This window comes from Suillus plorans (genome assembly GCF_016647745.1).
Source record: "Suillus plorans strain S12 chromosome Unknown HD556scaffold_89, whole genome shotgun sequence".
NCBI lineage: Eukaryota > Fungi > Basidiomycota > Agaricomycetes > Boletales > Suillaceae > Suillus > Suillus plorans.
This window is the reverse complement of record NW_024537473.1, coordinates 189,626-211,190: the sequence shown is the minus strand read 5'-3', so window position 1 is coordinate 211,190 and position 21,565 is coordinate 189,626. Positions and strand designations below refer to the sequence as shown.

The following is a 21,565-nucleotide window of genomic DNA, read 5'->3' as shown; positions in this document are numbered from 1 at the left end:
CATTTCATGGTCATGTTTGGCTGACACATGCGATCTCCAATGTTCCGGATACCCTGACACCCAACACAGTTGCCGAGCTCCGGGTCACCGAACCCGAACTCCGAAATTCGGGACTCGGGACTCGGGTTTCGGACTCGGGACCTGGGACTCGAACTGTGTTGGGTGTCAGGGTATCCGGAACATTGGAGATCGCATGTGTCAGATGCATGCATGTCTGACACATGCTATCTCCAATGCTCCGGATACCCTGACACCCAACACAGTTGCCGAGCTCCGGGTCACCGAACCCCGAACTCCGAAATTCGGGACTCGGGACTCGGGCTTCGGGACTCGGTGACCCGGAGCTCGGCAACTGTGTTGGGTGTCAGGGTATCCGGAGCATTGGAGATAGCATGTGTCAGTATTCTGCGTTTCATGGTTCATCTTTCGTGATTATGGAATCTTTCGTGATTATAGAATCGGGCGTCAGGGACTCGGTATTCAGAACACTGTCGAGTCCCAGGTCACGAGCTCCGAGTCCCGAGTCCCGAAACCCGAGTCCCGAGTCCCGAATTTCGGAGTTCGGGGTTCGGTGACCCGGAGCTCGGCAACTGTGTTGGGTGTCAGGGTATCCGGAGCATTGGAGATCGCATGTGTCAGCCAAACATGAACCATGAAACGCAAAATACTGACACATGCTATCTCCAATGCTCCGGATACCCTGACACCCAACACAGTTGCCGAGCTCCGGGTCGCCGAACCCCGAACTCCGAAATTCGGGACTCGGGACCTGGGCTTCCGGGACTCGGGTGCAAGATTTTTGAATGCATAGAATATTTTACATCTTGTATACAATGAACACTGAATGGGACTACACTCCTTTGCCTTTCCTCAATTTCTCTAACATGTCAGTGTACATCTTCACCTCTGCCATCTTGGCTTTGATGCCCTCATCTTGCTCCTCCATCAATGCTTCCATGCGTTCTTTAATCCACCTCAGTCCCATAAGTGGTGGAGTCGAAGTGTTTCTCAACTTCTCTGGAAGAACCAAAGCATCATCCTCAACATTAAGCTAGAACAGATAAGTCATCAATCAAGGCAATTCAGCTAACATCTTACCGCCCAATACTGGTAGTGAGAGACGCAGGAAGCCATTATTTCATCCCACTGCCATGGTTGATCCGGGATTGTGGTGTTTCCCATCCACCATGGACATGTATATGCAAACACAATCCGGGACGGATGTCCTGCAATTGCCTCATCATCAAATGAAAGGAGGTGGAATGAAAAGACGTCGTCCGGAACCGTGTTCCAGGTTAGCATGGGATACAACTTAAGGATATAAGCGACAGGGACCGGAAGAACCGACACGATATTCTGTGAAGCTGAGTACTGCAGGAGTGGTGTGACAAAAGTCTGCTCAAATTTTTAGCATTGACCAACAAAGTCATCAGGGCAGTGGTAACATACATTCATCTCCCATTGCAGCCCGGCTTTAAAATACTTTATCCGGTCAGAAGATAGACCATTGTTGGCAGCTTCCGTCTGATATTGAGAGATGCATGCACGGACCCGCGATCCAGCCATTGCCAATGTGCAGGAAATAGTTCCAAGGCTCAGCTTCAGGGGTCGGTAATGGCTTCCGGCATTCAGAGTGCCAGAAGTGGATGCAGGAGTTGCAGGCATGGCTAATACAGGACTATGGCGCTGGCAATGCAAGTGAAAGATGGTGAAGATGTGAAGATAAGAATCACTGATGGATGGATACGAAATTCAAACTCCGACATGGGCTGACCCGGACAATTCCCGGGCCTCAATTATGTATGTGGAAAAAGGGACTTCATGAGAAAACAATGTTCATTCATCTCCAGCCTCTATCAACACGTTTTGTAGGTCTTGAAAAGCTGCCTGCGCATCCTGTGCGAGCAATGAATACATTCGCGATTGCCTTCCGGCATAGCATCCGTGACCCGGAAGGCGTTTCTCCAATGATTCCTGCATGTGGTCGCCCCATTGGGTTGCTTTCCACAAAAAGAACTTACATGTCCAATCCATCTCCAATTTGACCAATATCATTTCTTCCCTCCATCGATCTCGTAGTGCCTTTGCCCGCAGCCAATGGACTCGGTAAACTTGGCATGGGTCCAGTCAGGTAACCGTGGGATATGACATGCAAGCAGGAACTCACATTCCTCATTCCACGATTGATCAGGACCCCCGAGGTCGACTTCAACAGACCAAAACCAAGCCAAAGATTCATTTCGTTGACCTCGGGCATTTGGGTCGCCCACTGCAGTGCTGATTTTGAGTTGCTCGCGAAGCAGGGGTTTGTATTTCTGAAGCTGGTCTTGCCCCGGCTCAAGTTTCATCATTTGCTTCCTGGTCTTTGTATATATGCTGGCATGGAGGGAGACTGCCTGCTGCACCGACGTCACCTGGGACCAAGCTCGAGTTTTCAGGGCCTGGGATTTGGCCTGCCGAACGGTTGTTCGGAACAGGATGGCCTTGTTGCAAAGGTAAATGCGGAGATTGTGAAGGGCATCATTGGCCTGCCCTTCACGAAGAGACATCTCCAGGGGAATCAGATCCTCTGCCATGCATCGTCTGCATCTATCAACACCCAGGTTTGATGGCAACGGGATTACAGTGAGCTCGGGAGAGTTTGTCCATGTATGAGATGTCTCTGTGAAATCCGCCGGGTCATCATCGAGATCATCTAGAATGTCTACGTTCAAGTCCTCAGGTTCATCATCTGCATCAAATCCCTCCCCGAGATGTGTTAGAGCAGACCGAGCAAATCCATCTATCTGGCCTTGGAGCCGATCGCTTGACGGGCGATGTCTAATCTCTGTGTCTCGGTGGATCTTCTTCCGATCCTCGGACCTCAATGAGCAATGCATTGAGCCTCTTCAATTGCTAACCCTGTTGATATCCACGTCGCCACAGATCTCGAGAGGGTGCTGCATTGCGGGCGTTACCCTCCTCTAACAATCTAAGCTCAATCTCCTTTTTGCTAGGTGCTGAGTGCAATATTAATTCAGACCTCGACGGAGACAATGGAACTCAACGTACCCTTTTTGATATTGATCTCATATTCATCCATCGCTGAAGGATCATTCAATCTGCTTGACTGAGCTATCCTCTCCCTGGCTAACCATTCTGTCTTCAAATGTAAGGGTGCTGCTTCATCGAGTCTGTCAAATGCTTTCCACTTTCTAAGATACCATTCCTAGCCAGTTTTGTATTTCCGGCATAGAGTCCTTTTCATGCAAATCATCTTGCAGAAATTGGAGTCATTCATCTGATAATCAAGGCATTCCTTTCAGTGGGGAGATGACATTCCCCGAGCAGCAGGGGAGATCAGATTGAGCCGTGCCCATAGAGTCTCCATGATCTCTCCATTGATACGACCATGCCTTCAATAAAGTTAGAAGCATATCGGACATAGCAGCTGTCCTGATGGCCATGAATGTGCCATAACCCAATTCCGGGAATGATGGTTAGTTGTGGTGCCATTTCTAGAAATCGACTTCGATCCACCCGAACCCGAAAGTGTTTGTTGTATTGACAATTAATATCATAGAAGGTGACAGCCCTGGTGATGCCTTCCATGTTGTGCCGGGAAGCCTCGCAAAGGGCGTAGTCCATGTTCATTTGTCTGCAAGTGACCCATGGTTAACTCGTGAATGAGGAATGGTGGATGTGGCTTGCCTTTTGCCTTTCTGAAAATCCACCATGGAGTGAGGGACAAAGCAACCGTGTCTGGCACAGGCAACTCCCCCGATACCGTGGACTCCAGCTTGTGCCGAGCAGCATTAGCTTGATTTACTGCCCGGTGATTGTTGCAGCTTGATTTTTCCACTGTGTCAGCAGCCTCTGCCAGATGCATTTTATACCTGTCCTTTCCTACATGAAATCCAAGCCCATTGGACTAGCCAAACTTCATCGAATGGCTTAATGGGATGCAGATGTTCGGCTTTGAAATTTCTGTCCATCACAAATGACCGGGTGTATTTCCAGCTTGGATCGCTAGTATTATTATGGAGGCCACATTGGTTGAGATAGGACTCACTCATCAAGCGATTCATCCTCTGACAACAGCACATTAATCCCATGGCTGAGGACATGCCGGGCAAAATAATGCGAGTTCTCCTGTGCTCGGGTTATCAGAACGATGGCCAAAGCCATGCCATTTCATTGTCTTCAACTGCCTCCACTGTCGAGCGACCCTCATGAGCTCTCTGTATCGGTCCTTGCAATGTGCTTTGTCAATATGATGTCCAGTAGATGAAGAGGGTAAGGCATTACCGGAACAAGGTGTGGAAACATGCTGGAGGTCATTCGCCGGAGCTTGCTGTAATAGTTCATCGCCGAGGTGCCGCATTCAAGGCTGTCCAGTAGAAAATCATTGAGCACTCTGAAGGTGAACACAGTCTTTGGCCTGTTGAAAGATGCAGGGAAAAATCCGTGTCGAAACATTTGAATGTCCGGACTCATGGCATTCGGACATTCACAACATCGAATCTCCAGGCGATGAACTCCGGACTTGTCTACAATGACCATGGTGTTTTCCTTTGGCTGGAAACTCGGGTCCGGACACAAATGGCAGATCTTCAGGCTCGAGCAGGTCTTCAGGTTCATCTTCTTCAAAACAAATTCCACCGATCAGTGACCTCCGGACATTGTTTGCCATCATGGCCAAGGTGTATAATGAGTCCCACATGAGCGAGACAACTCCGCTCAAGAATCGCCCATTCCATTGACTGATCCAGTGGAAAGGATTGCTACGATGTTGACTCCTGCAACAGCCCGTGCAATAGAGTGGCTCGCCAAGACAATCTTGACATTTGTACACCCCATCCTGTTCGCAGATGATGCATCTCCTGTCTTCTGGTGGAGCTTCTCGATCAAGGAGGTGATGTAGATATGATTCCTGCCTTGGCAGCCATTGCCTGAGGTAGTCATTTTGACTCTGTATTTTTGAATGCTTAGCCATAGTTTAAATGACACTCCAACATTGTACATGAACTTGCCATGGTTTTTGGGAGTTGCAAAGGCTCAAAGGAGCCTTGGTCCTGCTCATAAGTATTGTCAGGAAAGTCTTCCCAAGGAGGTGGTGCCTCAACAGGCTGAATTGTTGGTGATTCTGGGGGAGAGTTAGGCATGGACCTGTAGGCATGTCGCCTCGTGCTTGCAAGTGGGACCTTGACCCAAGTCTTCCTACCTTTGCTGCCCCTTGCTTCCACCCTGTGAGATTTTTGCACTGGGGTGCATCTACCTATCTTCATCTTGTTTACTAATGTTGCAAGCAAGGCATCAGCTCAGGTGTAATGAATTGTTATTGCAATATGATGCTGTGCAGTCCTGTTGGCTCATTACAAATTCATTTCCATTAATGGATTCTTTTCAAATATGGGCCGATTAACAGATTATTAGGCTTTGCTCTAAGTTCAACTTCGCACAATTCATTAATACTTCTACCTTGCAAATCCTCAGCCCGTTCTGCATTCTGATTCACTATGGCAAGAACAGGTCATTCCACCAACATGACTTCCGGAAGACACAGGGCGCGTCAACCACAGTCTCAGAAGCTCACAGACAAGGAGATTTTGGAGTTGAAGAACTACCTTCCTGAGTGGACTGCCGCCAAAAGGAATGAGAAGAGGGGGATTTTCACTGCCATAGCAAGGGCGGCCAGGTTGTTTGCTCCTAAGGTGGACCAAAAACAATGGAAAAAGAGGAAGCAGGTGATGCTCCTTTGTTGCGTTGAAAAACTAAATTTTCAACATCACATTTTTTCATCAAATCTTAGGTGTACAAGACTTGGTTGTTCAACAACAAGAAAAAGAAGGAAAGGAAGGACACCATCAAGTATGGGAGGAAATGGACGCCCAGGATGGTGGTCTACCAGCAGAAACGCGAAGAGGTGCTGAAGAGGATTGAGGACGAGTCGGGGGTAAAGCCCGGAGATCCTGGTATGTTCAAACATTATCAGGCGGCGGTGAAGAGAGTCATGGCTGAATTGGACGACGACGAGTTGGAGAAGGCGAAAGAAACAGCGGAAGAGTGGTCCAACAACTGTCCGCCTCCGGAGATACAAGCACAAGTCGCCCGTAAGAAGGGTCCGGCATATATGGAGCACTTTTCGAACGAGATGTGGAGGCAATGTGGGATGAGAGTTTTTGTGATGTCGGCTTGGAAGAATGAAAAGGGAGAGGTGCTGTTCGGGATGTGAGTACATTTACCCATTGACATGGATCTTTCATCTGAAAATATTCATGCAGGCATGATGATAACGAGGCCTTAGGAGACGGGGACAGCTTCATGAAGACGAAGGACTGGGAGGACATTGAGCCAGTGTGGCAGGAGTATGCGCAGGAACAGTTCGGTGAGTGTTTGAACCATGTATACCAGATTGAACATGTTGAGCATCACGATGATAGGTGCCGGGGCACGGGATGGAGGACGTCAGGTCAAGGGAGGTCGAAAAAGAATTCGAAAACCAGCTTTCGAACTCGAAATGGACGGGGAGGGTATGCCACTCCTTCCCGACATCACTGACACGAAACTTGAGGAGAAGAAGGCCATAGTGAGGGCCTTTCTTACATCGCACTATCGTGAGTTTCTCGTTGCATCATCTGACAAATTGTTCAATGCATGGACACAGGGATATGTTCCGGGAAGGACAAGGCGGTTGTACCATGGAGTGCCATTGTACAAAGTCAGGATGACTTTGTGGCCCGGACGTATCTTCCGGCAGATGTTGACTTGAAGGAGCCTTCAAAGCTGCAAAATTGGGACACGACTGCCTTGCTCCATTTCTGGCATGCTCGGCAGGAAACAGGAGAAGGTCCCACATTTCTGTTCAAAGCATGGAAGAACAAAGATGGGGACATGGTACCATCTGTCATATCTGGCAAGTCGCCCTCTCCTCAGACTAGTATAGTGAGAAAGCAGCAGAGGGTTACCATCCGAGGGCCTCGGGATTCGTCGACAGAAGCCGAGAGTGATAAGGAGAGTGCCACTAATCATACGGAGGATGATGTGGATGATGACCTGGCTGACGGGAGACATCCGCTGATGAAACCCAGGACAGGAGGTCCTACACCAAAAGGGACGGCAGTCCCACGTGCAATTCCAAAGCCTCGCCGGGCCAAGCCAGCCAAAAAAGGTGCATTACTGACATCAAGAATGGGCGACCTCCTTGCTGGGTTAACTGAAGACGCGACCAGAGAAGTTAGAGAGGATGTTGAAATGGAAGAGAGTATCACGCCGCCGGCACAGAAAAGGGGGCGGGGCAAGAAAGTCACAGTTGAACCATCCACGAGGACGACCCGGAGTAAGTTGCAAATGCCAGTAGACAGTACACCTAGAGTAACCAGAGCACGGGGACGCACTTAATGTAGATATATCTTCCTGCCGTCATGTGTAATGTCATATGTGCTATTGTGTATATGTCAAAGTACTAACGACCTAATCTTAAATCCCAAATCTCCAGTACCAAGGCCCGAGTACCGAACCCCGAGTTCCGAACCCCGAGTACCGAACCCCGAACCCCGATCACCGGGCACCGAGCACCGAGTACCGAGTACGGAGTATTGAGCACAGAACACCGACGGCAGGAGAAGGACTAAGTACTGAGTAGGTAAAGTATACTGCAATATGTCTACTATCAGACATTGATTGATATTTACATGTTACTTGAGTCCTCAAAGAACTCAATGAGGGTATCTAATACCTTCAGCATTTCGGAGGTTGACTCCCTTACCCGTTGCATCCTCCGGAGGTCAGCATCTGCTTTCCGCAGTTTGTCGCATGTTTCCGCCCATGCCATCCTGAATGGTCTGTCAGCCTCAAGAAGTTGTGCTACTGTAGGGGCAGGAAGATTTCCATGACTCTGTTCGTAATCACCCAGGCGATCTACAATTGTTTGAACTTGCAGAACATTAGCAGAGATAAATAATCAACTGTTGTATACATACTTTCAGCTTGATCATAAGATCCGATTGGCATGAACTCCTGAACCATGGCATGCAGTTCTTCATTGTTGAGTTCTGGCTCGGGCAATTGACGTTCGGGAGTTTCTGAATTCGCTTGGGAGATAACATGAATAGAACACATGACATGATATGAATACACGTACAAGGTATGGGTGCCTCTGGTACAGCCGGAGTGGCCGGATGAGGTTCGGGAGTCGATTCATTCACTGGGGAAATGCCATGAAAAATGAACATGAGATGAAAAGAATAACCTCACCAGCCATAGGAAAATCGGGTACAGCCGGAGCATCATCAGACGAAATAAAGGTATCCTCCGGACCAAGATATAAGTCCGGGTCATCGTACAGGGCCAGTCCATCTGCCAGGGCCGGATATGATGGATCTGGAAGTATGTGATGGATTTGCACATGTAGAATATGTACATTTGAATTGAGAAACATACCGGGAATCGCATTTAACGAATCCAGACCACCGGATGACCCAGAATCAGAGTCTAACTCATCATCCGGCCCAAGGTATATATCATCTAATGGATCTAAACCATGTAAGATCAATTCACTGAAATCAGCAAAAACAAAACATACCAAGGGACATCCGGGACTGGGAGGTCTCATCCACATCCATTGAGGTGTATTCAGTGACCGGAGGGTCATGAAATCTGACCCCAGGTTGAGAGCTCATGATATCTGATGAGCTGATGAACTGATGAACTGATTGATAACAGATAACGTCGAAGTTCAACACATGGCCGGCGATTGCCGAAAGTTGAACCATGACCAAACAAAGACAAACAATCAATGATTTTCAACATTGTCCTTCAATTGTATTGTTTCTTTGAAACTTCATTCTAGTGATAACAGATTTCACCCTGCTTTCAACATTCTCACATCTGTCAACTCAATCCAAATGTCTACTCCAGTTCAATCTTCATTGGCCGACCTCAAGGCATCCGCTGCTCAACTTGTGGGCGTCATTGCCGGCGCCCGGCACGTCCCGGCCGGCTCAGTGCACGTCCACATTGCTCTGGCAAGGCAGGTCACCAATCGGTTGGTAAGTTGCACTTATTAAATTAGTTTACCATTCATGTTTCTAATATCCGGGTAGGCTGACATCATCCGGGTGCATGAGAAAGGGGATTACATCCCTGGCATTGTGGCTTCCTGTTCTAAGGAGCTGATGAGGGTGCGTTCCATGACTCCCCAGGTGTTGCCCAACTGGCACAGCATTGGCCATGATGATCCCCGGGTGGCTAGACACGCCTGGCGCAAGCAGGTCCGTGCCTGGGAGGCGTTGGGTGACAATTCCTGTGATCTCCCTGTTGTTTCTAATCCTTCCACTGGCCCACTGACTGTCAATCTTCCGTCTCCACCTGTCCCTTCCCCCGCACCTGTCCCTTCCCCCGCCACTGTCATTCACTCCCCTCCCGTCATCGCCGGCAATGTCGCCGGACCTTCCGGCAAGACGACCTCCGAGTTCCGGGACAAAGGGAAAGGTAAGGCCATTTCTGTTGACTTGGAGCCGGAAGTCGGAGGGAGCAACAAGAGGAAGTCCCCCATGATTTCTGGACACTCCTCCCAACCTCCGAAGTCGGCGATGAAGGGTCACAAGCGTGTCAAGTCAACTGGACTCCCCAAGTCAAAGCCGTTTGTGGAGTCGGAAGATGATGAAGACCCAATTGTTCAGGTATGTGTTCTGGCTCATTTGTGACATGCTCTCAATTTGTTGTAGCCGATTTCGCGTGGAGTGCCAGAGGTCGTCCTTTCCCAGCTCTCCACCATTGTTGTAAGGAAACCCCAGTCGCCTCGTTCACCTGGTTCCCCCAAGAAGCAATCATTTGGGCCTGCTTCGGTAAGTCTGATTTAGTCGTCCGGAACTCATATATATGCTCATGTGTCCATAGCTGACTGCCGGCAAACGTCCGGAGGTCATGGTGAGTTTTCCGGACAGGTCCGGAACTCGCATGTATTATTCTTACTCATGCCCATCGCATTAGGAATCTCCCATCAGTCGTCCGGAGGCTCGGGTAAGTCTTACAAGCTCGCCCGGAACTCACATGTGTACTTACAATTTATCAGGCAACCTCCGGCAGTCGTCCGGAAGTTGAGGAGTCCACTGGTGATACTTCCAGCGCTTTGGACAGTGACCCTCCGGCCACTACCACATTTGATATCACCATTCCCGGCCCAGTGAGTGCTCAATTAATTCCCCTAGTACATCTACTAACGGATACCACAGAACAACCCCTGCCATTATTGCGTCAAGGAGAATTGGCCCTGTGCGACTCGTTTGGACAAGAGGTCCAGCCTCCCCTGCCTGTCTTGCATCCGCTGCTCCACCAAGAAGATCAAATGCAACCCGGCATCTCTGGGATCCCCGCCCAAACGGACCCGAGGGAAGTCTACCATGGGACGGACGCGTTCCAAGACACCTGCCCCTGCTCCATCCACTGCTCCGTCTCCCTCCAGGTCAAGGGCCCGGACTCGTAGTCAATCTCGTGGCCCGTCCCGAACTCCGGCCATCCCTGCTGCAAGTACACCCCAGGTGCAGTCACGTGGTCGCAGCAAGACCATCACTACCAAGAAGACACCTGCACCCTCACCTGCACCTGCACCTGCACCTGCACCTGCACCTGCACCTGCACCTGCCCCTGCACCTGCACCTGCACCTGCGCCAACTCGTAAGTCACCCACACTTTTGATGACCGGCTGACCTTATTTTTTACTTAGCTGTTTGGTCTTCGAGTTCCGCAGTGCCTCGTGCAGCACTAGATGTTCCCATGTCGGATCTCCATTCCATGGCAATCGCGATTCGGGATGGTGCAGCTCGCATCGCTATTCTTGAGGCTCGGGTGCAGGAGCAGGATGCTAAGATTGATACCCTCCAACGCCTCCATGAGAGCCTCCGGCGCACGATGGTCGACCCGCACCCTTCATTTTCACTTCCGGACACACCGGCCGATGCAACAATCTTGCTTGATCAATCTGGTCCCCCCCCGTCCATTTCACCCCTCCCCTCCACACTTTCCAACCTCATTGATTTGGACATGTCAGTCATGGAACCCACACCCTTGATGGTTGAGGATGGATCTGCTATGGTAGGTCTCAATGTTGAGCCCACCCAAGTTCAGCCTGAGGGTCCACAATCCTCCGGCGAAATTGTGCTCCCGGATGAACCAGGCAACCTCTTGCCAGAATCCTCCGGCGATATTGTGGTCCCTAATGAACAAGGTAACCTCCTGCCAGAATATGATTCCTCTGATGAGGATATGGATGTTGAGGGGAAGGTTGATCTTCCTGGTGAGGAGGTTGCAATGGCTACATAATTGCTCAGTGATAGATGTACATAAATCTTTTTCAATGCATGTTACCTATGCCACAATTGAATGATTCAATAATCAGTCCCGATATCCAGAACTCGAAACTGTAGATTGAGGTAGATATCACCCTACACCCTAACACCCGAATGTCAAATTTTCAGTGCCGAACACCGAGTGCCGGGTGCCGGGTGCCGAGTCCCAAAGCCCGGAACTCAGGATTTGACATTTGAGACGAACGACATTTTTCAAACATGTTTCTATCAACCTCCGTATATCTATAAACATTTTACTAACCTCCAACCCCCGAAATATATTTTTGTTGTCTCATACTGAGTTCCGAGTTCCGGGACCCCCGAAACCCGAAACCCGGCAGTCCACAATTTCGGGGTTCGGGAGTTGGGTCCCGGAACTAGGAACTCGGTATGTGAGACAAGCAAAATATATTTCAAACACGGGTAAGTCAATGTGTCCGTCAATCAACTCGATTGTAAATTATATTTTATTGATCTCCCCAAATTTCCCAAGTTCCGAGTTCCGAGTTCCGGGACCCCCGAACCCCGAAACCCGGCAGTCCACAATTTCAGGGTTCGGGTGATTGACGGACACATTGACTTACCCGTGTTTGAAATATATTTTGCTTGTCTCACATACCGAGTTCCTAGTTCCGGGACCCAACTCCCGAACCCCGAAATTGTGGACTGCTGGGTTTCGGGTTTCGGGGTTCGGGGGTCCCGGAACTCGGAACTCGGAACTTGGGAAATTTGGGGAGATCAATAAAATATACTTTACAATCGAGTTGATTGACGGACACATTGACTTACCCGTGTATGAAATATATTTTTGTCTCACATACCGAGTTCCGAGTTCCGGGACCCCCGAACCCCGAAACCCGACACCCGGCAGTCCACAATTTCGGGTTTCGGGGGTTGGTAAATCTCGGTTTGGGGTTTTGCACTGAAAAGTTGACATTTATACGTATCCAGGCTCACCCATATATGTACCCATCTATGTACAATTCCCCCACGTCAGCCCACCCATCTATGTATTATCCCCCACGTCGGCCCACCCGTCTATGTAATACATCCTATGTTGGCCCACCCGTCTATATAATACATACTACGTCGGCCCACCCGTCTATATAATTATACCCCACCTCGGCCCACCTGTCTATGTAATAAATATTTTATCACACCCTCGGCCCACCCGTCTATGTAATACATCCTATGTTGGCCCACCCGTCTATATAATACATACTACGTCGGCCCACCCGTCTATATAATTATACCCCACCTTGGCCCACCTGTCTATGTAATAAATATTTTATCACACCCTCGGCCCACCCGTCTATTTGATATCCCTTTCGTCGGCCCACCCGTATATGTAATACTTTTTATGTCGGCCCACCTGTATATGTAATACACCCCGCGTCAGCCCACCCATCTATGTAATATTCCCCTACCTCGGCCCACCCATATATGTAATACACCCCCGTCGGCCCACCCGTCTATATAACAATATTTGCCTTACATCTCTCTTCAGCCCAGCTGTCTATAATATCCTACTCTACATATTACCCTGATGGGCCCACCCATCTCCATGAATGATCATATTCCCCCGGCCCATCCGTCAACATCAAGGATATATATATCATTGGCATACATGGGCCCACCCGTCTCCATCGGAAATAATATGTGTCCCGGCCCATCCGTCATCATCGAGAATATACACAACATGGGCCCATAATCCACTGGCCCGTCTCATATGGGATATTATGTAGGTCGGGTGGCCCGTATAATACGGAATTTGTCACTGAAGGGGCTCTATAAGGCGCCACTTCATAAGAAAGGGGACGCTGTGAAAGCTTTTTCGTCGGTCTCTTGAACTCGATACAAGCTAGCACATCTTTCCAAAGCAGTTGCTTTTTCGGTTTTGTGGCCCATGCTTCGCGGCATGCCTTCTCTCCCAAAGATCCCAGTGCCGGCTCGTTCTAACACTTCGCCGAATGGCACAGCACTCCCACCCATTACCACCGTCTATTACTTTGATCAGCTCATCGACCACAATAATCCAGACCTCGGGACCTTCCAGCAGCGATACTGGATGAACACTGATGAGCTTGTAATCATCGGCGCCCATATCGCGATTCTCCTCGGGCAAGCCAGCGAACGCGCATGCGTAAGGAAGAATGATAATGTCGGGCTTCCGTTTCGATGTGCGGTCCTGGTGATCTTGGTGGATAGGATGATCATTCACTTGAAAAATGATGTCAAGGTTGGAGGGCGTATCAAGCATTCCCTTGACTTGGAGTCCTGCAAGGCATGAAAATGCGATGTTTGAAGCTTGAACAAAAGGCCCGTAGGATGTAGTTTTAATTCGCTCCGACGCGCTGGCAATTTATATGAGCATGATAGCACCTCAATCAGCAAAAGAGCACTCACAAGCTGTCGAGGGCTTCCTTGATGCGAGAAGGATGAAACCTATCTGCAGCTGGCATCTCGTTGAGAACACGCGCAACCTCCTTGAGACACTTCTGCAGGAGATTGGGTTGTTTAGCCTCGGGCCTGCGAGATACATGCTGCAGGAATAACTGTAGCATGTCATCTACAGGGCACGTCTGAGCCTGCTCAACGTCGCGCTCTATCCATGGGCGGAGATTGTTGATGCTTGAGTGAATGTTAGCGCCACTCAGATGTAACTTAAAAGGTGCTCTCACTTGACACCGAGCAAGCCAATGTGATTACTGATAACAGACCCCCCACGGCTGTTTGGGGTAGATTGCTGTCCTGTAGGCGCGTGAGCTGATACGTTGGCGCGTGGCGGGGTCAACAATGGGGGCATGGAAGGGTGTTACGATTCGCGATATGGGATAAGCGAGTGGGTGAGCTCGTGAAGCTGGGAGGACGGGACTGAGTACTGAGTCACGGTGGAGACATGTGTATATTGATGTGGTTTGTACGCAGAAACAACAGAATTGACAAATGACGCTATATTTGGAAACTCGTGCCTGATTATAGCTACACGTCTCGAGAACAATAATAAGAATAACAGCTGAAGAAAACAAAAGAAAACCGAAGACCAGAAGAATCAAATAACATATGCATCAGTGATTGATTCATCATATAGTAGAGAGAGCGCAGGAGTAGCCATTATGTACAGGAAGATGCACAGTACATACCTGTGTATTTCATATACACAGCAATGACGCTGTGCAGCGAACACGAGGACAACAAATTGGAGGCGCCTTGAATGGCATGAATGGACAACTCCCAAGTTCCAACCAGACACATTGATCGCTGGTGATTGTACACTGGACTCATCTGAAAGGTGCTTTTCATGAGTGATGCTCTAGGTACTTCTGCAGGTTAAAGCTGATGACTTGCTTACTTACCAGCGGCTTTTTATACCCAGAAAGATCTCTTACGCATTCTTGAGTTACACACTATTTCGGCCTTGAATACTGCTATCCTTGCCATAAGTATGGCAGCGGCTTCTTGGTCGAAGCGATACTAGGAGAGTTCGCTTCTGCAAAATTTCGAGCGATTGTGGTGACACGCCAACACAACTGCCCAGACGAGAATACGAATTGAATGAGACCCCTTGATCCAGGAGACAATGTTTGGAGGTCGAAGAAAGACAGGGACGCTGATGCTTCGTCAAGGACAGAGCTGCGGACATGATCATATGGCCTTCTTGACTAGCAAGAACGTCCCTGGCAGCGACACCCGCAGATAGGACAGCCTTGGGGAAATGCCCTTGATGGCCTAAGCGAGGTTTTGATTCAAAAACGATCTATAGGATGATCAACAATCAGAAAAGAGACAGGAAGAAAGACACGGCGTGACCTTGGTGTCTCTGAAATCAGCACCCTGAAGTGGCGCCATTGCTAAGCCACTAGCCAGCAAATCGAAGATGAATAATCGTTGAGCAAGTATTTGATGGGCAGCGAATTGTCCCCCAACTCCTTCCTTCAGTGTACCGCCGTCATTGACCATGGCAAACATTGGCTATATGGGAATGAGAATAGATTATCATGTCTTGTGTGAATTCTACCTTGGTTTGAACACGATAATTGATCCAATTTTCGTTGGACAGACTTGCGAAGGTGAGGATATTCACCAAATCCAGCGACTGGAGATGCTTGTATAAGAGTCTCCTGGCCAGGGCTCGAGATGCAATAGTAAACTCTGACTCGCCCGCTCGCAGTACTAGGTGTCGGTTGACTAAGACATCATCAATAAGATAGACTCAGATGGTGAGATGGACAAGCGGCTTCACCATTGAAGAAAACGATACCGAAGTTCACTGATCGAGTCCGAAAGTTCTGTAGTATGCGTTCTAGCAAGTAGATCGCATGAATGATCTGAAATGACAGATCTTTAATAGCACCATCGTCGGAGTCATGTCAGAGAAGGTTATCTGCACTAGAGTCCAATGACGTACCGTCAAACAGTGAACTCTGACCTGCCCGCTCGGGACGGCGCTTGCTCGCCTCATACATAATTGGGGACTTGAAATTGGGTGACTAACTCTCGGCGGCGATCATTCTCGAGTGCTGGATTGAGTTCAGGATACTATCAACAGGTTAGGTGTGTGGAAGTGACTTTCGCGCGAAGGTCTAATTGATAGGGGGCCATAGCTAACCACTCAGATAGATAGTACTGCCGCTCATCAAAAGAAGAACGAGTAAGATGAAATCAGATCTCTTACCATGACAAAAGCAACGATACACTTGCAATTCCAAACCACATAAAGCCTCCAGATCTGTCGTTGCGTGTGTTAGGTTGGACACCTCCACACGCCAGTAGTTACTCACTAGCAGTAAATTTAGAGCAAGGCCCTGAAAAAGTAACGATGAGATGCGATTTACGACAAAAATATGATATGCACGTTGAGAAGAAACAATCCCCCCATCGTCTGTGTCAAGGGTGTACTCCTGAACAAATATATGATAGTTCCGTCTGGAATGGATACTATAGCAGGGTTTGTGAAGGCCTCCAGAAAGAGAAGAAGGGAGAGGATGTTGTGTGCTGTCGCGATTGAGATGTGGAAAACGCATGAAAGAGTATTCAAGATCCTGAACCAATGGTGAATGATGGCGAATGATTTAACAAGTTATCATATGAACCAATGCAGCTGTTTTGGCGCACTAAACAGGGCATACATACATACGCCAAAAAGCACGCAGCTGTTGATGAAAATAAGCATAGTGGGAGCCTGTCCACTGCGAACTAACTTGACTCCTGTCAGGCACGTGCATTATCAGCACTAAATCTGTACGGTGCCCAGAAAAGGGATGCATACCATAGAGAATAGACTCTAACAAAGCTGCGGTTATGAACATGCGATTGATGGGCATTGGTGAGTTGATGACCATTTCAGAGTGGATGCGAACGTTGACATGGACGCGTGAAATACGGCCATTGTAAGCTAAGATCCGTGCTTCAATGTCCAGCGCTCGAGCGCATCTCGGCAAAACGGTCTGTCTCTTCTCCTTGATTGAGCCGCTTCATACTAGATCTCTCCTGCACTGGCCCAGCAAAAACCAGACCTTCCCACACACACCCTGACGAAACCTCGTCTGAAAGCCCTTACCTCGTTTCTAGTACTCTCGCTATTACCTCTCTGCAGTAGATTCTCTACTTTGTTCACTTGACTCTCCCCATCATGGAATTCTTGATCGAGCGACAATACAAAGGATAGGCTAAATTGGTGTTGCCATCCGTGGCCAATCACGTGTCATGGCCCAACTTGAAGTTGAGATTCAAATATTCAAATCTCCACTAGTCTTACGACACATCAAATAAATCCAAGGTATACGTACAACTGCTATACACCTCCCACCCCTCCATCCATGATGCATCGTGCTTTGCTAGTCTCAGTAATACTCCTGCAGATATTCATCAATTTGAGTCAACCCCCAGGTTCAGAAATATTTGGCTGGCCTCAATCATCGACACGCAAATCCTTTGCATCGCTCGCCTTGACATGCACAACCTTTCATGAGCTTGCGATGGATTTGCTTTGGTCTAACATACCTGGCTGTGTGACCAGACTACATTCAGTCATATATGATCCCAAGTACAAGGTCAGTGCCAAGTATTGAAAGCAACCTCATCGTTCTGCATTCGTTCGTTCGTTCGTTTGCTCGCTCGCTGATTGAGCATCTGAATACAGTATTCCTGGTCCCAGTACGCTGACCCATTAACTGAGCATGAATTCCATCAATTTTTGCGCCATTCTGCTCGTGTGCGCAATGTAACCATTTCAGCCAGCAATTATTTTCACCTCCTTACGGCCCTTCCCATCGAGACATGTGTATTTCTGAATCTGCTATCGTTGTCCTGGTTGGTTCAATGCGCGGAAATAGGAGACTTGCGCTTTTTCCTGCCCCCAATGTTGCGCCGTTGTTCTGTATCGGAAGTCCAATTAGATATGAAATATATTGGGGCACGCTGTCCTGATATGGAGGAGTTTACTGTTCATGAGGATAGCAACAGGGCGCAACTCTCTGAAACCCTTCATTCATGCAAGAGGCTCAGACGTCTGCAATGTCCGCCGTTCGACTCGGCAGCATGGATGCACCTTTCTACCATCCCCACCCTTCTCGAGGTGAAGATTTACACACCGCACACGATTCATTACCCTTTGGACAATCTCGATTTTGCAACTTTCCTTCACCTCACGACTCTTTCGCTCTCAGGTGCAATAGAAGCGGCATCCGCTGTCACAATCATACAACATTTCAAATTCCCTTCGCTAAAGGAGTTCGGGATGTATGTCTGTGTTTTACCTTGGGCAGAGGCTGAGCAGCTTTTCCATGCACTGTCACTGTGCAATGCATCCCAGACCCTTGAACACATCAACATTTTTTTCCCACAATACAATTCAGGAGCACACAAGCGACTCGTTGACGGCAGTCAGACAGATTCTTTGCTTCAAGGAACTGCGAACGCTGAGGCTATCTGTTCATCGCGCCATCTACCTCGAAGATGACCTTCTTTTTGATGCCATGACGACTTGGCCGCATATTCACACCCTATCATTGGGCTGGCATTCTTGTCCAGCTACCCTTACATTTCGCGGGTTGTTCGCGGTGCTTCGTCTATGTCCGCAGTTGCAAGACCTGCAAGTATCGATCGACACTCGGAATATCGTTATCGAGCCTGAAGTCGAGTCATTCCAACATATCTCCCTGAGAAATCTGACTGTAGACTCGTGTGAGCTCGAAACTGTGAATGTTGAAGTTGTTGCTCGCATCATTTATTCCATGCTTCCTGCCGTCGACCAAGTGTGTTCAAATGGCGGCGTCCAACGATTATGGCACAACTTTGTCAACAAGTATCTCAATATGCTTAGAGACAAATCGTCCTCGGCGCCTGGCCACTGCATCACAGAAGCCGCGCTGGCCCTGAGTTAGGGTACGCTCTCATTCTGTTCAGAATTATTACTGTCAGATATTAATTCCATGTTTAGAATGAGGAAGTTGCGCTGGGAATAAGCAAGACATGTCTCTGGGCTCATCCAGCTGTACTCATTTTCTCGATATATGGAACTTCATCATGTTGTACTTTATGCAAGTATTTTCGACTCATCTGTATAATCTAAATCAAATACTTCAACCGGGCCTGATATTCAGAAAGATTGACCTAGCGCTATAGAACTGGGAGTACTGACATACTCATTCTGGCATGCGGATCGACACCTGACGTACATTGCAATTTAAAGACGTTAATGAACCTGTAGGAAGTGATTCTGTCGAACCTTCAAGTTGATGGGTGCGAACCATACTAATCCAAGTTATTATCAAGCTATTCTGTTGTTTTACCGTCGCGCTAGTGCCATGCTGACAAAAGAATTATCCGCGGACTGGAAGTCTCAGAAGGGGAGGTTGATTGAGACTGCACAAGCTGGATGTGGAGGTACCCGCACCTTGCTACAAAAGATCAAAAAGTGCAAGTCATGATGCTCTCGGTACTAGATACATTCGCCTGTTGGCCCATCCATGTATCATGCTCAAACTGCGTGCACGACAGCTGGATCAGCGGGTACCGTGACAGCCCTCCTTTGGAGAAGCAAGCCAAACATATTTGTGCTCCCAGCCACGAGAAACCATAACGTGTCCTTTGATAATAGCGGATATCGATGGAACGGCCTACGGTTGGTTGTCGGGCATTGATGATGATGAAGGCACCAGGGTGGAGGTGGAGAGGACTTGGACCTACTTGCGCCTAAGTTGGGCTACAGTTACAATTGATGCTTAGATATTCGTATGATCAGTGGGTATATGACGGTGGAGGTGGTGAGCATGCCTGTGGATTGGCAGGAGGAGCAGTCAATCACCGTTAACTTTTGGGAGGAAGACATCAAAGAGGTCCATAAATTAGCTAGAACACTTCAAAACAGAGTTTATTGGCTATTTGTAGTACGTACCGGTACCAAGTACTCTCTCATACACTATTCCCCACACAACTCATATACAGCACCGCGTCTTACATAACAGTTTCCATTTGTTGCGGTATAATATTGTAAATTCTCTCTTACAATTTCAAAGTACCTTTCAAATTCTCCTGTCGAACGGCTGGGACAGGATTACCCCATCGAGTCTGCCTGTCTTTCCATTCTTTGGAATCTGGATGTTTTTCCGAGTTTCTCGCTATTGGGCAATAGCTACCATCCCTCAGGCCTCAGTCGTCTCTTGCAAATGTCAGAAATCGTGGGCCCTGCAGCAGCAGCTCTGGCATCGCTATGCCCTGATGACGTAATTTTCCTTCAGTCACTCCCCAAGGCAGAACTTCATGCTCATCTCAATGGATATATACCTATCAAAACAATACTGGAACTTGCGCAGAAATACTCGCCTTCTAGTTCACAGACAACTGAGGTCGCAGACATTATCGAAAAACTCAAGTCCGGAGTCGTCTTGAATGACTTATTTGACTTTTTCTCTCTGATGCCCGCTATCTATACTCTGACGTCAACCCTGGAAGCAGTCGTGACAACTACTTGCGCAGTCCTCCAGTTGTTCCTGAACCCCACCAGTGATGCCACGGAAAGTCCTCAATGCACGTACCTTGAGCTACGGACTACACCTCGCACGACAACACACATGACGCGAGAGAGGTACCTCACGGTTGTTCTTGATGAAGTAGAGATGTATCCTGCTACTCGGGCCACCCTGATCGTGTCCGTCGATCGTTGCACAAGTGACTCGGACCTTGAAGAATACATTAGTCTTGCCTTAGAGATGAAGAACAGAGGCAGAAGAGTTGGAGCCATTGATGTATGTGGGGATCCACGTGGTGGCGACATGCAATCCTTCACTCAGCACCTATCAAGAGCCAAGGGTGCCAGCCTTGGGTTGACCGTGCACATCGCGGAGGTTTGTGATGTTCACTATGGTGCATGCGACTCAATACTGATGCCCGGATGTGTAGAGCACAAATAATACAACCGAGGATTCTCTGGCATTCCTTAGTTGTCGTCCGGATCGACTTGGACACGCGACATCCCTTTCAGATGAACTCAAGACTTTGTTCTTCGAAGATATCCCGCAGCCTGGGACAGAATGCGGTCCGTTGTCTGAATGTGCAACGGGAACGACAAGCCCTCACACCAGTCGGACTCAGAGATCCCCTTCACCCTCTCCACTCCAAATTCCAAGATCTCAAAGAGGGTTATTTTCTACGCTTCGTTTCAGATAGCACTGAGTCTGAGGAAGCGAAAGTGCAGATGTCTTTCCGGGCTGATGCAGAGAAATTTTCCGAGCGAGCCGCGATTAAGGATATTGAAGAGATGATCAAACAAGCGGAGTCGCCCAATAACGCGCGCGTGAACGGACAGTACAAGTCATGCATCGAGATATGCCTGAGCTCCAATCTTCTGTAGGATCATGCATTGACTCTACGAACTATCAAATCTAATCCTTCCAGATGCAAAACTGTCGCATCCCTCGACGCGCATCATATTCGCTATTATCTGAAGAATGACCATCCCATCGCCATCTGTGTAAGCACACCATCTTACGCGTGATATGTTCTTTCGTCTGACGCTTTGCATGATCAACAGACCGATGACGCACTCCTTTTCAGAATGTCTTGTCTCAGGGAGTATTTTTTGCTTCTGGCACAGCCTCCGTTAGGCCTTGGCTTGAGCAGAGATGATGTAGCTAGAATCGCACAGATGGGCATGGATGCTGCATTTCTGAGACCTCGTGATTGAACCACATTTTAATATTGGGTATGACATCGGATTTGGATGGGGATGGATCCTG

General features: G+C 48.5%; 10 protein-coding genes across 10 annotated transcripts; 4 read left to right on the top strand and 6 right to left on the bottom strand.

Moving 5' to 3' along the window:
• Positions 1-850: 850 nt before the first annotated feature.
• Positions 851-1,665, bottom strand: HD556DRAFT_1449523 (uncharacterized protein; the record flags this gene model as incomplete). Its single annotated transcript, XM_041307613.1, has 3 exons — positions 851-1,051; positions 1,099-1,395; positions 1,450-1,665. The coding sequence occupies 3 exons, from the start codon at positions 1,663-1,665 to the stop codon at positions 851-853; spliced, it is 714 nt and encodes a 237-aa protein (XP_041154137.1).
• A 168-nt stretch (positions 1,666-1,833) lies between these two features.
• Positions 1,834-4,025, bottom strand: HD556DRAFT_1414001 (uncharacterized protein). Its single transcript, XM_041304264.1, has 8 exons — positions 3,890-4,025; positions 3,691-3,778; positions 3,391-3,637; positions 3,318-3,364; positions 3,052-3,194; positions 2,924-2,999; positions 2,812-2,855; positions 1,834-2,791 (listed from the first exon to the last, which is right to left on the bottom strand). The coding sequence occupies exons 1-8, from the start codon at positions 3,972-3,974 to the stop codon at positions 2,052-2,054; spliced, it is 1,470 nt and encodes a 489-aa protein (XP_041154136.1). The 5' UTR covers positions 3,975-4,025; the 3' UTR covers positions 1,834-2,051.
• A 59-nt stretch (positions 4,026-4,084) lies between these two features.
• On the bottom strand, positions 4,085-4,542 carry HD556DRAFT_1434677 (uncharacterized protein; the record flags this gene model as incomplete). Its single annotated transcript, XM_041305352.1, has 2 exons — positions 4,085-4,231; positions 4,288-4,542. 2 exons carry the CDS (start codon positions 4,540-4,542, stop codon positions 4,085-4,087), a joined length of 402 nt encoding a protein of 133 aa, XP_041154135.1.
• Positions 4,543-5,525: 983 nt separating this feature from the next.
• Positions 5,526-7,380, top strand: HD556DRAFT_1505356 (uncharacterized protein; the record flags this gene model as incomplete). Its single annotated transcript, XM_041309021.1, has 5 exons — positions 5,526-5,726; positions 5,792-6,210; positions 6,264-6,367; positions 6,423-6,596; positions 6,647-7,380. 5 exons carry the CDS (start codon positions 5,526-5,528, stop codon positions 7,378-7,380), a joined length of 1,632 nt encoding a protein of 543 aa, XP_041154134.1.
• Positions 7,381-7,669: 289 nt separating this feature from the next.
• On the bottom strand, positions 7,670-8,660 carry HD556DRAFT_1449519 (uncharacterized protein; the record flags this gene model as incomplete). Its single annotated transcript, XM_041307612.1, has 6 exons — positions 7,670-7,914; positions 7,962-8,072; positions 8,123-8,185; positions 8,236-8,361; positions 8,422-8,514; positions 8,564-8,660. 6 exons carry the CDS (start codon positions 8,658-8,660, stop codon positions 7,670-7,672), a joined length of 735 nt encoding a protein of 244 aa, XP_041154133.1.
• Positions 8,661-8,819: 159 nt separating this feature from the next.
• On the top strand, positions 8,820-11,381 carry HD556DRAFT_1530917 (uncharacterized protein). Its single transcript, XM_041309477.1, has 8 exons — positions 8,820-9,029; positions 9,084-9,662; positions 9,708-9,827; positions 9,880-9,909; positions 9,973-10,002; positions 10,055-10,165; positions 10,215-10,656; positions 10,706-11,381. The coding sequence occupies exons 1-8, from the start codon at positions 8,886-8,888 to the stop codon at positions 11,299-11,301; spliced, it is 2,052 nt and encodes a 683-aa protein (XP_041154132.1). The 5' UTR covers positions 8,820-8,885; the 3' UTR covers positions 11,302-11,381.
• Positions 11,382-13,130: 1,749 nt separating this feature from the next.
• On the bottom strand, positions 13,131-14,133 carry HD556DRAFT_1449517 (uncharacterized protein; the record flags this gene model as incomplete). Its single annotated transcript, XM_041307611.1, has 4 exons — positions 13,131-13,328; positions 13,369-13,681; positions 13,734-13,958; positions 14,009-14,133. The coding sequence occupies 4 exons, from the start codon at positions 14,131-14,133 to the stop codon at positions 13,131-13,133; spliced, it is 861 nt and encodes a 286-aa protein (XP_041154131.1).
• Positions 14,134-14,755: 622 nt separating this feature from the next.
• Positions 14,756-15,793, bottom strand: HD556DRAFT_1449516 (uncharacterized protein; the record flags this gene model as incomplete). Its single annotated transcript, XM_041307610.1, has 6 exons — positions 14,756-14,937; positions 14,991-15,084; positions 15,138-15,299; positions 15,346-15,515; positions 15,571-15,669; positions 15,736-15,793. The coding sequence occupies 6 exons, from the start codon at positions 15,791-15,793 to the stop codon at positions 14,756-14,758; spliced, it is 765 nt and encodes a 254-aa protein (XP_041154130.1).
• Positions 15,794-17,688: 1,895 nt separating this feature from the next.
• On the top strand, positions 17,689-18,712 carry HD556DRAFT_1505352 (uncharacterized protein; the record flags this gene model as incomplete). Its single annotated transcript, XM_041309020.1, has 2 exons — positions 17,689-18,068; positions 18,217-18,712. The coding sequence occupies 2 exons, from the start codon at positions 17,689-17,691 to the stop codon at positions 18,710-18,712; spliced, it is 876 nt and encodes a 291-aa protein (XP_041154129.1).
• A 1,020-nt stretch (positions 18,713-19,732) lies between these two features.
• HD556DRAFT_1413986 (Metallo-dependent hydrolase) lies at positions 19,733-21,553 on the top strand. The gene is made up of 5 exons (XM_041304263.1): positions 19,733-20,674; positions 20,730-20,880; positions 20,912-21,176; positions 21,225-21,300; positions 21,361-21,553. Exons 1-5 carry the CDS (start codon positions 19,997-19,999, stop codon positions 21,511-21,513), a joined length of 1,323 nt encoding a protein of 440 aa, XP_041154128.1. The 5' UTR covers positions 19,733-19,996; the 3' UTR covers positions 21,514-21,553.
• Positions 21,554-21,565: the final 12 nt, after the last annotated feature.

Excerpts from the sequence above, each read along its gene's own strand:
- HD556DRAFT_1414001 (XM_041304264.1), bottom strand. The coding sequence starts at position 3,974 with ATGGACAGAAATTTCAAAGCCGAACATCTGCATCCCATTAAGCCATTC. Across the intron at positions 3,365-3,390 it reads CTAACTTTATTGAAGGCATG|ACTCTATGGGCACGGCTCAA; the intron begins GTCGTATCAATG and ends GAGATCATGGAG. Across the intron at positions 2,856-2,923 it reads GCAGCACCCTCTCGAGATCT|GATCGGAAGAAGATCCACCG; the intron begins GTGGCGACGTGG and ends TTGAGGTCCGAG.
- HD556DRAFT_1530917 (XM_041309477.1), top strand. The coding sequence starts at position 8,886 with ATGTCTACTCCAGTTCAATCTTCATTGGCCGACCTCAAGGCATCCGCT. Across the intron at positions 9,663-9,707 it reads ATGAAGACCCAATTGTTCAG|CCGATTTCGCGTGGAGTGCC; the intron begins GTATGTGTTCTG and ends AATTTGTTGTAG. Across the intron at positions 9,910-9,972 it reads GCAAACGTCCGGAGGTCATG|GAATCTCCCATCAGTCGTCC; the intron begins GTGAGTTTTCCG and ends CCATCGCATTAG.
- HD556DRAFT_1413986 (XM_041304263.1), top strand. The coding sequence starts at position 19,997 with ATGTCAGAAATCGTGGGCCCTGCAGCAGCAGCTCTGGCATCGCTATGC. Across the intron at positions 21,177-21,224 it reads TGCCTGAGCTCCAATCTTCT|ATGCAAAACTGTCGCATCCC; the intron begins GTAGGATCATGC and ends TAATCCTTCCAG. Across the intron at positions 21,301-21,360 it reads ACCATCCCATCGCCATCTGT|ACCGATGACGCACTCCTTTT; the intron begins GTAAGCACACCA and ends CATGATCAACAG.